Source organism: Ictalurus furcatus, chromosome 23 (assembly GCF_023375685.1).
Source record: "Ictalurus furcatus strain D&B chromosome 23, Billie_1.0, whole genome shotgun sequence".
Classification (NCBI taxonomy): Eukaryota; Metazoa; Chordata; class Actinopteri; order Siluriformes; family Ictaluridae; genus Ictalurus; species Ictalurus furcatus.
Genome location: NC_071277.1, coordinates 9678977 through 9692432, shown reverse-complemented (window position 1 = coordinate 9692432; position 13456 = coordinate 9678977). Strand labels below are relative to the sequence as shown.

At 38.7% G+C, this 13456-nt stretch overlaps 1 protein-coding gene across 1 annotated transcript; it reads right to left on the bottom strand.

Annotated features, from left to right (window-relative positions):
• Positions 1 to 2251: 2251 nt before the first annotated feature.
• tmtopsb (teleost multiple tissue opsin b) lies at positions 2252 to 12034 on the bottom strand. The gene is made up of 4 exons (XM_053610936.1): positions 11661 to 12034; positions 8995 to 9323; positions 6632 to 6865; positions 2252 to 2509 (listed from the first exon to the last, which is right to left on the bottom strand). Exons 1-4 carry the CDS (start codon positions 12022 to 12024, stop codon positions 2252 to 2254), a joined length of 1185 nt encoding a protein of 394 aa, XP_053466911.1. The 5' UTR covers positions 12025 to 12034.
• Between the last annotated feature and the right edge of the window lie 1422 nt (positions 12035 to 13456).

Genomic DNA, 13456 nt, shown 5'->3' with positions numbered 1-13456 from the left:
AGATCCTGATAAACTCTGTTGTGAATTGTGTAACAGACTGTGTGATAGCATGTGTCTCCACGTCAGATTATACCATGAAGATCCTCTAACGACAGACCTGCAGTTAATTACAGAGCATTACTGCGTATGCCGCTGTTTACGTCATCGATCGGCGTGACCCTGATCCTCAAATCATTTATTTATTTATTTGTATCAGAAAAGTTCAGCACTCATACATTCCGCAGGAACCTGATTGGTCCCTGCTTCAGCTTCATCTGAAAACTTTTCAGGTTTTCTGAACCTCTGTGTAAAATAACGTGCAGTAATTTATTGTTCACAGTATTTAACATTGACGGAGAGAGAACGCTATTCAGACTAACAGCACGTAATCACCATCACCGTAATGATTTTTCAGCTACTGATAATTGTCCTGGATGGATGTTCATGCTATACTATCCTGCTAGTTGCCATGACGACAGGCTCCGACTTTGTGCTGAAATTAATTCTATATAGAAGTTGTAATTAACGCAGTACACAAAAACCTTCTAAAACCAATCTCCCTAATCGCACCAATGTGATGAATTCACTTCCTGTGCAGTTGCTCAAAACCTCTCAATCACCTTTTTCTTACATTTAGTAACAAGTGAATTATTTGCCCACAAAACACTGGATTCATAAGTATTGACACCCCAAAATTGATATGAATATAAAGTCTCAATGGTAGCACTATTTTATTGAGACTGAAAAAATTAAAGGATGAAAATTTGCATTTATTTTAAATATTCTTCCGGGATGTCATAAACTTTCAATTAACAACGTGACTTAAAAAAAAGGGTTTAAAAGAAAAGTTTTTGTGTGATTTTGTTTTTTTGTTAGAGAAAAGTTCTGCAGTTTCTCCTGCTTCCTGGTTGTAAGATTTGAATAAACTTTGCACATTCTTTTGAAGGGTGCCAATATTTTTGGACTTTTATGCAAACATGTTGTTGACCTCAGCAGCCTACAATTATGAATTATAATCCAAAGCACATCAGTGTCAGTTCACTAAAGCAGAACCGGGTTAAGAAATTCTGAATTGTGATAAATATACATTAAGTTCCTTCACATCCGAGGACAAAAAGTGTATGTGTGTGTGTGTGTGTGTGCGTGTGTGTGTGTGTGTGTGTGTGTGTGTGCATGTGTGTGTGTGTGTGTTTTCCTGAAGATGAGTTGGATTAATGAGAGAAACGATGAGATGTGAGAGATGTGTCCCTGTGAGTCCTGTACACAGATGTGTATTTATGCTCCTGTATTTCTGCGTCCTTCAGATCAAAATCCTTCTCTTCTTCCACACTTATGTTCCTCCATGAATACATTATTCCTTCATCAGTGGTCTGATCCAAAAGATCTGAAATTTAATCTGGAATTCTGATGTAAAGTGGATTTTTCTGTTCCAATAAAACGAAACTTATCCTAGGACAGGTAGAAACAGGAATGTGTGTTTATGTTCAGCTTTAAAAGTCCTTCATCTCTGAAGATAGAGAAGAAAAATGCATCGTGAGATATTTTTCTATCATTTAATCTGTTTTAAAAAATTGACTGCAAAAATAATTTGTCCGTAGCAGCAAAAGAAAGCGTGATGACAAATTTCTGACACGCGGTGTTCAGTATTATAATAATAAAAATTATAATCTTCTGTAGCCTTGTAGTAAAAATTTTAGGCTAAAAGTGTAAAGTCACAAGGTTTTATATCTCAGAGATTACAGATTAACCCACACATTCTTAGCTACGCCTTAAACACCATTCTTGTCGACTTGCTTCATGGTGCTTCATTTCCTGGTGGAACCTTTGGATTGTTGTAATCAAATTCTCAGGGCAGGAGATTTTATTTGTTAACAATACAGTTTGATATACAAATGAAAAGAATTCAAATAAGCATCTAATAATAGAAGATGTTGTGAACATAATGAGGACTATTGTAATAAAAAGCCCTAGTTGGGATTATCACGTTAGTTTGCAATTACATACATTTATTGTAATGAAATATTATGAGTTCTATATGAATTGAGAATGATTTATTTTATTTGTGTGCAGTTTAGTTTAATTTGACAATGAGACGAAGACAAGGTTATGAAGGTTCTCTCCAAAAGTCTACTGTAGAAGCTTTAAAAAGTAAGACACAAGAATATTAGACTGTAATGGTTTGTTTATTTATTTATTTATTTATTTATTTATTTATTTTTCTCTTGTGTGCAGCAGCATAGTAGAGTCGAGAACCCGCTCTCTGTCTGTCTGCTCATCCGTTGTAGTAGACCACCAGAGAGACGACGGGCTTCACGGTTCCAGGAGCCGCAGGAGAACGGGTCTCAGGCTTGGAGCCGCTCTTCGGCTTGTCTCTGTCTGGATTGCAGGCGACGTATTGGCGTGGAGTTGCACTGGGAACGTTGGCTCGCCTAAATATCCTGAGAGACTTGATGACCTTGGAGGAGTTTTGGTAGTTTGATCCTAGATCTGAAGACATGCATGTGAGCAGATTTCTGAAGCACCTGTAGAACTGACAGAAAACAAACAAATGAGGAAGAAAAGAGTGAAAGTAACGAGGAATTATAGTGCAGAGGTGGTTCATGAGCTCTGTTATTATTATTATTATTATTATTATTATTTGTTTATGTAGAATAGAAGTCAGAACCTCCATATAAAATGGTCAAAACTTTCCAGAAACACCTTGAAGGTAAAAAAAATAAATAATTTCAACATGACATAATTAACACATGAACACGTGCAGCTCAGTATTCAAGTAGAAGATCCTCTAATCAAATAATCATTATACTCTTTACATTTTTTTTTTTTTACTGTTCTTCAGTTTAACCCTTTGGAGGATCCCTTTAAAGTTCTAAGTAGGATCATGTTGGAGATGTTGTGATGCAGATTAACATCAGGTTTTTACATAAAGAATTTTCTATAACGATTCACATGAGAAGAAAAAACAAACAAACCACAAATGAATAAATGTATGATATTAAAATCCCGTGTGAAAATGTAGTGAACTTAGTATACTCCCTAGAGCCATGTATACGTATAGCCAACTACATTTTCTCAAGAGACACCAAACCGCAAATATTCCCTCTCTGTCTGTCTGTGTGTGTGTGTGTGTGTGTGTCCTCGGTGAAGTGTCCATGTGCTGAAGCCGGACACTTCACCCATGACAGGAGCTACACTGGGATGTTGCTCGATCAAAACAAAAAATGAGTGTTTCATTAGTATTTATTTAATCAATTTATCTATTTTTTTTGCTTTAAACCCACTAAGATCCTAAGCTAAGCTAAGCTAATACGTTACTAACTTTTATCTGACAATACACAATCTATAGTGAACATCAGTAATATGGAAACACGATTGCAACAAGAGTTTGCGGTCTGTATTACAGTAAATTAATCAAGAATAAGGACTTAAAGACTTTCTATTTGCAGAAGAGAAAAGCTAAAACATCCACCGTTATCCTCCGCTATCCTCCTCCGCTAACGTAATCTGTGCTGGACAATACAAAAATGCTTACCTTCATAATCAAACAGGTACTGCTTCACTGCTCGGTGAAGAATTTCTATCCTTTATCAAGTTTAGAACGTGTGTAAGTGAAAATGACAAGTCGCTGTACATCATGTAACGTATTTCTGCCAGGTGTAGAAGAGACTGGGGAAACTCGATAAGTCCACTATGCTGGGGGAAGTAACCGTACACGGCTTCGAGGCAGAACGGAAGCTGCGTGACGTCATGTGAAAAAGGTTTATTGGATTTGAAAATAAATAAATAAATCTGGAACTGGAAATAAAGAGTGTATAAAGGGTCTTGATTGTAATTTTTTGTTAGGATTGATTTTATTATATTAGCTATATACTGTAAGTCAACAAGTTTAACTGAATAAAAAAGCTGTGGTTCTGTGTAAGTCGAGTTTTTAAGCAAAGTATTTTTCCTAATTTTTTTTAAAGTGATATACATTACAAAAAAATATAAAAGAAAATATCATTTTAAAGAAATATCAGATGGGAATGGGCTGATACACAAGGTTATTGGTATCACTATCAGAAAAGAAAGTGATTTATCAGAAAAGAAAGTGAAGAAAGTGAATTGCATCTCTGATATGTACGTGTTTATATACGTTTTAAGTGAACATGGTGTTGCTGTAGTTTTTTTTCTTTGGAAAAGACGAAAGTTTTTCTAACATGCTGTTTTGTGTTAGAAAACCAGGTTGGTTCTGCAGCAAGCTTCAACAATTTTATTACTTGCCCTTCAGTCGTATTAATTTACACACAGTCTCTGTTCCACATTTATTATTTCTTCATTTATTAAGATTAATATATAAGTAAACCTATAAAACACACAACACGGTACAAGAAGTGTTATTTCTGTCATGTGAAACACACAATCTATCCATAGGGAGTCCTGCATTTGGATCTTATAAGGATTTAATTAGCTCTAATGGACATGAACACTGCATCTAACAGATTTATCCTACAGTGTTTTTTATTTGAATTTTACCATTTTTTAATTTTATTGTATTTTCTGCTGAACTGAGTCCTGAGACGCATCCTGGCCAAAAGACAGAGCTGTAACACTGCAGAAATACCACCTGATTTGGGGATTTGGAAAAATAATAATTATTTTTTAAAAAGATAAATGCTGAAGACTTTTTTTTATATAATTATTGAATCATTTATTGAGCATCGGCTCAGTGTTCTCCGTGCTCAGGTGATTTTTGCGATTTCTACATACGCTCTGTAAAACTGAGTAACGAATGAAAGAGCTTTACGAGAACCTTTTCAGCTCTACACACACACACACACACACACACACACACACACACACACACACACACACACACACACACACACACAGTGTTTCATTGCTTTTTGATTCGTGTAATTATTGTGCAGTCTGAAACCAAACCAAATAGCAAGTAAATCAAAGGAATCAATTGAAAAAGCACTTGATTAAGTTAACAACTTATCACCAATCACACATTTACTGAACACATTCTAACAACACAGAGTATTTACACCTGCAAGGAAGTAATTATGGTTATTTCTGTACATGGAGGAACACTAAACACATCTACACATTCTATATAACTGCTCTGGTGGCTTTATTCGAAAGTGCTTACATACAGTGCAAAAGTTTGTGCACCCTTACATCTCAAAGGTTTAACCAACAAGACATTCGTTTGGTGTTTCTGATGTTGCGTCATCACGATGAGAAGCAAAAATGGCACAAAGTGTAAATGACAGTTAGAACGACATTTTTGTCTTGATTTAAATATTTGCACCCTTTTAGGGTCGCTCGCTGCCTTTAAAACACTTACCATGTCTCATGATATGATCATTATTTCAGAGACACATTTGAACTTTGATAGGATAGAGTATATGCATGTTTTTTTTCTATTAATCATTTGAGGTCAGAGAATATCCTCATACTTTTCACGTACTGTTATGCAATGAGAAACGGACACAGGAAATGGAAAGTCCTGCACTATTAAAACTCCTTTAAGGCCCCCCCCCCCCATTTTAAATATAATTTAAATAAGTTTTCTGTTAATAAGTTATTTTGTCTGAAAGTTTGTCTCTCAATGTTGGTAAATGGAAAAATATAATCGGTGTGATTATTGACACCACGACGGCTCCAGGAACCAGGTTTACTCACCAGCTCATTCCTACAGAGGGGCAAATCTGTCATTTTTCTCTGATGCAGAGAAAGCTGATACTCGAATCTGTACAGCACTTTAAGTCTTCAACTCGCCTCAACTCACAGTTATTAAGGTTACGGGCTGGGAGGAATTGAAGACTGAAAATGACATACAGTGGACTTGACTTGACGTCTTCCACGAAGACTCCAGACAAAAGTCTTACAGTAGTTCGTCCTCGGTAGAGCGATAGCACAGGATGATGCACATGCTTCCACCACAGAGGAAAAAATGTTCTTGCTTGTATGATGGAACTGATTTCAATGGATATAGGTGTAAATATTCATGTGAAATTTTAAAGTACAGAGGAGGAAAAAGAAAAAAAAAAACACCTCAGTACATATTCATAGTCACAATTTTACAACTTCAGATTGAAGAAACATTTTATAAAATTTTAGAATAAGAAAATCAAAGGTAAAGGTACGTTTAAAATACATTCAAATCCAGTAATCAAGCTCTCAAAGAGTTGCTGATGTGTTTTTAGCCACATGTGAGTGATGCATTAAATTCTGACGGCTGTTATTTCATATGCATTTTCGTGTGAAGGATTTTATATAAGCGGTCACATGAAGAAGGTTTCTTCAACCTGAGAAAGAAGACATTCTGTATCTGAGCTCTGTTTTTTACATGTCTGGTGCATATACTCGTTAAAAGATCTGTTATTAATATTTTAAGAGGTTAATAAATACAGGACAGGATTAGAAAAATATGAACACAAAAGTGACAGAGGTTGGAAGCGCAGAAGCTCGTGCAGTATGAACTGATACGTGTTTTTGTGTCACAATGAGTTTTTTATTTGAAGATTATAATCAGCTTTATGTAAGAGGAGGTGTGTTTCATGAGGACTGGAAAAGGAAAGGTCTAGGATTAGTTTCTATAAAGATGGCTTGAACTCCGTGATTCAGAAACATTGATGTAGAAGGTTTTGGTGATGGTCCTCACCTGTTTGTTCATGAAGATGTAGATGACGGGGTTGATCACTGTGCTCATTTTGGCTAACAGAGACGGCACGATGCTGGCCTCGGGTGTGACCAGTCCGGGTTCTCCGAACGTCGCTACGAGCGCCATGATACCGTACGGCAGCCAGCACAGCAGATAACACACCACCATGGTGACCACCAGGAGGAGAACCCGCTGTTCACACTTACGACTCAACGCCGTGTTGATCCTCATCACCTTCATCACCAGGACAGATAATAAACAAGAAACAGGATCACATAGGATGAGCTGCTCCTCGTGGGTTTCATCGCTAGTTTTCTTCAATTCCACCAAACCAAAAAAACCAAAAGCTGACACTGAAGACTCAATAAGGAGTTCTTAAACATCTCCTTATAGAAAATGTTACCGTATCAAAAAAAAAATTGTAATCTGTTTATGTGATTAATTAAAAATGAATCCACACGTTCTGACCAGTCACAATCCAGAACTCAACAGCGCTGTAGGATAAACAATTTCATCAACCGAGTAGCGTCAGAGTTTATAAAGTTTCATAAAGAACATGAGACTGTTTTAAGCATTTATAAAGACTAGTTTAGTTTTTTTCAGTGTAGTCTGTACAGTTTTAATGGTCCTTCACTCCTTCCTCTTCTCTGATGTACCGTTCTGACATGTGAAGGTCTCAGACATTTTTTGGAACGAAGTACAACTTGGGTACATAAAGTCTAAAATGTGCACTGGCAAAAGATTTTTTAATTCCCATGTGATTTTCTTTCTCTCTCTCTCTCTCTCTCTCTCTCTCTCCCTGTCTCTCTCTCCTTCGGCACTGTAAAGCCTTCACCTCCAGAGTAACACTGCTATTTGACAATTTGAGACTTAACACTGCGTTGTCTTGATGGACATGGGATTAATTGGCACCCTGTTGTTCTGGACCATTTTGAACCCTTCAGTCTGTTCTCTTCTTGTTTGGGTTTAAAGTTAAAATCAAAGCTCACACGGGGTGCTGAGAGACTCGAGGCGGGGTGCAGGTGGCATGAAACTGCAGTGAGATGAGGAGGACGTGAACATCAGGAAAAAGCTTGTGCCTGTGGCTCAGCTGTGACTGCTCTTACAATTAAGGGTGAGAGCTCTTATGGAGGCGGAAAAGCGACTGAGCCAAAAGGATGAAGGTTACAGGCATCATGTGAAAACTTCAGTTCTGAGGGATGAGAGGAATCTTTATGGGGAAAGATAAAGAGCTGACAGAGTTGTGTGGATTGAGAGATGATGCAAGCTTTGTATACATCACTGTATTAATCTTTCAAAGACATGACACTATTAGAAAACTGCTTGAATCATAAAACGAATCAAATTTCTTACTGAGACTCGAGTTTGTGTCTCTAAACGCTGAGGCTATAACCGTAGATCACAAACAGCAAAGCAAACTGAACCAGCAAATGGAATAATAAAATCAGGGCAGGAAATAAATAAGTAATAAATAGAGTTACAGAACACAACGAAGCTTTTGGGGGAATAACAAGTTCTCTGTATTTATAAATACTTTTTTAAAATACTGCTAGCACATCAGTTGGTGAGAGATTTTAACACAGAATAAGCATGAAGCATGAGAATCAGTCCCTCCAGGACTTCTTCAGGAGATCAACCCCAGAGAAACAACAGAAGAAACCTTAATTTAACATGGTGACTCAGCCCAGACCGGACTCAAACCCAGTCTTAAACTGACTGAGTCACAACCAACACTCGAGAGCTAGAACCCAAATGCAGAGCAGATACGGAGGATGAAGAGAAACCTCCAAAAAGGGAAATAAATAATAATCTCAGGCCAACCCACTCTGTGTTGGTTATAGAGCTTAAGAGTGATGAGACCTGACATTCACCCTATAGCAAACCACAACAAAGAAACCCAGACTTAGTGACATCATGATTTAGGATTGCAGGGGAGAAACCTCTGACTGCCTGTGATAGAAATCTAACCAGAAAACAAAAACAGTCTGGAATACAGACTGGTTTTCAAAATAGCAACACCATCTTAACCTCGTCCTCACGGAAAGAGCTCAAGACTGAGTGTTGAATAACCTGTAAGCAGCCCTTAAACAAGCCAGTCACAGGTGGAGTCAGTTAGCACTAATTACCGAGAGGGAGATCTCTGTCTCCATCTGGTGGTGGGGTGGAGCCTGGTGTCCTGCACCTTACACTTAAGTGTTCTAAATTTGCATCTTTTTTTTCCATCTGTACCAAACATTTCTGATTTTCTATAAGCTAAACATTTTTAAAAAAGTATTTGCATATTAATGAGTCTTTAATGCTAAAGAGTCATCAAAGTTTCTAGTTTCTCTAAACATAATTTCATAGAAGCTCAGAAATCTCACCTTCTTGATGGCCTGCAGCAGTTTTCCGTAGCTGTACACAATCACTACAAACGGAAGGATGAGGCAGAAAAAGAAAAGGCAGACTATGTAGGACATATTGTTTGCTGTTCTGGTGGTCCAGTTGACACTACAGGTAGTACCGGGACCCTCGGGACCATAGCGGCTCCACCCGAACAGCGGAGGCACAGCCCACATCAGTGAATAGATCCAGGAGAAGGCAATGCCCATGAAGACCTTCCTGTAGCTGGTGATGTTGACCTGCGTGGCCCTCATCATGGTGCAGTAACGTTCATATGACAGAGAAGCCATCGATATCAGAGACACGATACCTACAGCAACAAGAGAGCGAGACAGAGAGAGAGAAGGTCATGATGTCATCAGCATACACCTCCAGAACAGTCCTTTATATCTTTGCTGTACAGTTCATAAAATACATTTACTGAATCATTTTCTAAATTTTGTGGCAAAATGACTTGGAAGGTTGGAAAAGAGCTCATTGTTGCACTAAAATTGTGTAATTTATTATATATTTTTCTATTTTCTCCTATTTGTAGTTATGTATCTGAAGTTCATGTCCTGAAAGTGACATTGGGCCACATGCAAGAAGTTCATTTCCAAATGAAGGAGAAACGGATCCAGAAGTGAGAAGATGTGAGATGTGAGAACTGGACAGGGTGTGAGTAGACAGATAAGAGCTTCCTAACACCCCACATCACACGTTTTATACATGTTAACATGAAACTTCAGAAGATGATTGCCTGATTGAAAATAATTGCCTATATGAAGTTCTTCAAGAGTGTGTGAGTGTGTTTGATGCGCTCAGATTTGCCTAATTTGGTTCATGACTCAAATCACAACCCGAGAAACACATCTGCAGCCGTGAAAACAAAACCAACCCTCTGTTCAGAAACACAAGAGTAAAGAGTTGAAAACATTAGCATTCACCTTAATTCAGCTATTGTTGTTCAGAAACTTTAAGAGTGAAATTAGTGTACGGTTGTACTTGAGTGTGAAGTGTCTAAACTCTTGAGAAAACCTTTTCAGACTTGTTATCGTGCATTAAGATGAGTTAATCAGTGAAACACTGTGAAGTGCCACTCTCACTACCATCGCTCGTTAATGCTCATTAACATCTCACTGATTACAACAGGTTATGAAACATCTCCATCCACAGCTGCTCGTACTGAGACATATTCAGTGTCCAATGTGTACATCAGTATTAACGCAGGGAAAGTTCCTCGTATTCAGAGTCAAGTTACGCAGCTGCTTTAGTGGAGTTTCTGAGCTTCACATTCAGAGGATGAAAATCACCTGCGTGTAGCTCACACCTCCGGGGCTGATGGGGTTTTCTTCACTAGAAGCGTCAGAGTCAGAGTTTTTCAATAATATCTAGAACACAAATTTCTCAATCAGGGATAGAAAATACGGACTGAAGAAAGACATTTGTTTTATTCTTCAGTGTCAAATGTAATTTAAAACAATAAAAAGACTAATATGATGACATATGAATGAGACGATAATGAACCCTAAACCGAAATAGGAGTCCTGTACATCACCATTATATTACTGCTCGGATAGAGCTAATCGTAAATATCCCGTTAATCACAGCTGTTCCTTGCTGGAGAAAAATAAGTTCAAGGTGAGAATCAAGTGTAACTGAGACATGCGAATGTTTAAGACAAACTCTGCCCCCTGTGTGTAACGCTCACACAACTTCTGAAGTTATGTCTGAAGTCTGAATACTGATGTGAATTCAGAACTGTGTTAAATGAAGTCCGCACTGCATGTGTAACTCTGAATACGACACACTGACACATTCTTCATTGACACAGCATGTGGGTTCTCTGGAAACCTTGTGTGTCCACAGAAACAACACTTCACTTTTAGTACATTTACAGTACAATAATTACCGAAGTTCACAGTAAACAGCACCGGGCTGGGCTCCTGTTTTCATCCTCAACACTGCAACACCACTCTTCACTCATGTTCATAAAGCTACATGACAGCTACATAAGCCCTTCATAACACTTTAGAAGCATTCACAGTTCTGCTGTCCTTCTGGGGGAACCCTTAAAGGATGGCTCTAGAACCCTACAGCTGAGTGTTTTCCAATCAGTAGGGGTACTTGTGAAGTTCAAAACTTCTAATTATTGTTTAATATTTTCTTCTTAGTACCTAGAACCTGACTGGCGTTTAACATTTAGCTTTGGTACCATCTTAGAAATAAAAAGGTTCCATAAAAAGTTCTTCACTGGTTCTCTAAGGAATTACTGGATAATAAAACGTTCTTAGCCTTCTAAAAGGGTTCTCCTTGTAAGCCTTTCTGATGGACAACTAAAGAACCCTAGAGGTTTCTATATTTTTGTAGGTGTGTTCAATCTGACCGGTTCCAGATATTCTTAGAAAAAAGAAGTTTCTTCAAGGGTTCTTTGGATATGTAAAAGGGTTTTTAGCATTTTAACACTTACACTGCAGTTAGAAAGATGGTATTTCTTGATCGTAAATAGTTCAACCGGAGTTCGTCCAGTTGGGTTCTAAAGTTTTGGCACCCTCGAGGGGACCTCCGCACACACCGCAGGTTGATGCAGGATAAACGAGAAGACAGGGTGAGAGACAGGTGAGATCAGGATGATCAGGAAGCTCCTGATGCTCAGGTGAGATCTTACCGAGGAAGGAGTTGATGAAGCCGTACCACACGCAGCCGCGCGCACCGATCAGCCACCGTCCCCGCGCGCTCGCGGCGAAGCTGAACGGCGTCCCGAGCACGCAGACGAGCAGGTCGCTCACCGAGATGCTCACGAGCATGCAGTTGATTGGTGAGCGCAGCGGCTTGTGACAGCAGAACAGCAGCAGCACGAGCGCGTTGTTCAGGAAGCCGAACGTGCCGATGAAGCCGAGACACACGGTGACCACCACATGACCGGCGGGACTCAGATCGCGTTCCAGGGGCGCGTGAGTCCCGCTGGAGTGGGAGCACGAGGCGCAGCTTCGGCTCAAATTGGACGCGATCATTACACTCGAGTAATCCATGATCCATCAAGGAGACCACTACATGACCGAATTAATAAATAAAAACAAACGAATTACTCCAAAAGCAGTACCTGTGGAGTTGCGCGTGACTCACTACACTGCACATACGTTTATTTGATCTCCGCGCGCATTAAATATGCAGGAAGGAGTTAATGATGGTGCTCAGTCTCTTTATGCCCCATTTGTCGGATCTAAAGGGATTTTATTGACCCCAACGAGCACCCGCCCACCTGACATGTGCGCGCGCTCAAGGACGGCGACACACACACACACACGCACACACACACTCAGGCTCTCGTTAAATCACACCTTTTTAAAGATAGATATCGATGTAATTAACACTGATTTATTTGGACACGGTGAGAGGTCACTGAGTCACTTCTACACACTGTAGATGTTCATCTGTTCATCCATCATCACCGGAAGTTACAGTTAATTACACACAGTCAGGGTTACAGACTGCAGGAGATAATATATCTTTTCATCGTCCAGTGGTCAGAAAGTGTTAATTAATTTTCTGTAATAGCAGTCCAGCCCTGACAGCGCAGCTGAAAATCACAGGTTTATATTAACGCCTCCTTCTAAGTGCCTACTTAAGTCTGATTTAGTAGATTTATTTAGTGAGACATTAGTTTAGGAGAAGTTGAGCCAGCTTTACATTGGACTTGAGATTGTTCACAATATTGTGGCCTCAGATAAAAACTCTCATGCGTTGGTAAAAACACATAATTTAGTGCCACAGTTACAAAAAACGTCCAACGACAAAGAATCCGTCAGTGTGAGAAAAGTTGTGCTTAAAATGTCAGTCAGAGGAAAAGCTGTGAGTTTCTCCCGACATCTTCAGGACGGAGTTTAGGCTTCTTTGTGGTTTCTATGTAAGACGACAAGCCGGGGTTTCTTTTTTTGTCTTATTAACTTGAAGATAGAGATAATAAAGAGAGAATAGAGAGAGAATAAAGAGAGAGAATAAAGAGAGAGAATAAAGAGAGAGAGAATAGAGAGAGATAATAAAGAGAGAGAATAAAGAGAGAGAATAAAGAGAGAGAATAAAGAGAGAGAGAGAATAGAGAGTAAATAAAGAGAGAGAATAAAGAGAGAGAATAATGAGAGAGAGAGAATAGAGAAAGAGAATAAAGAGAGGGATGGTGAGGGAATGAGTGTTTATAGCTGCTATAACGGAAGTGAGAACAGGAACTTAGAAATATTTCGGTAAATTGAAGACTGGATTGTATTTTCAGAGGCGTATGTCCATATGTCTTTTAATCAATATGACAGCTGATATATTCTCTCTTGTATGTATGTTTTTAACTCTTTGTTAGAGCTTTATTGTACTATTATGGCATGGTGTGTACAGTATGGAGGAACATTTGCGTTTCAATTATTAACTCCTACTGCCAGTTTCACTATCATGGCATGAATTGGATCGAGACTC

Coding starts and splice junctions, on each gene's coding strand:
- tmtopsb (XM_053610936.1), bottom strand. CDS start 12,024: ATGGATTACTCGAGTGTAATGATCGCGTCCAATTTGAGCCGAAGCTGC. Junction 6,866..8,994: donor TGCTGCAGGCCATCAAGAAG/GTGAGATTTCTG, acceptor CTGGTGATGAAG/GTGATGAGGATCAACACGGC. Junction 2,510..6,631: donor ACATCTTCATGAACAAACAG/GTGAGGACCATC, acceptor GTTTTCTGTCAG/TTCTACAGGTGCTTCAGAAA.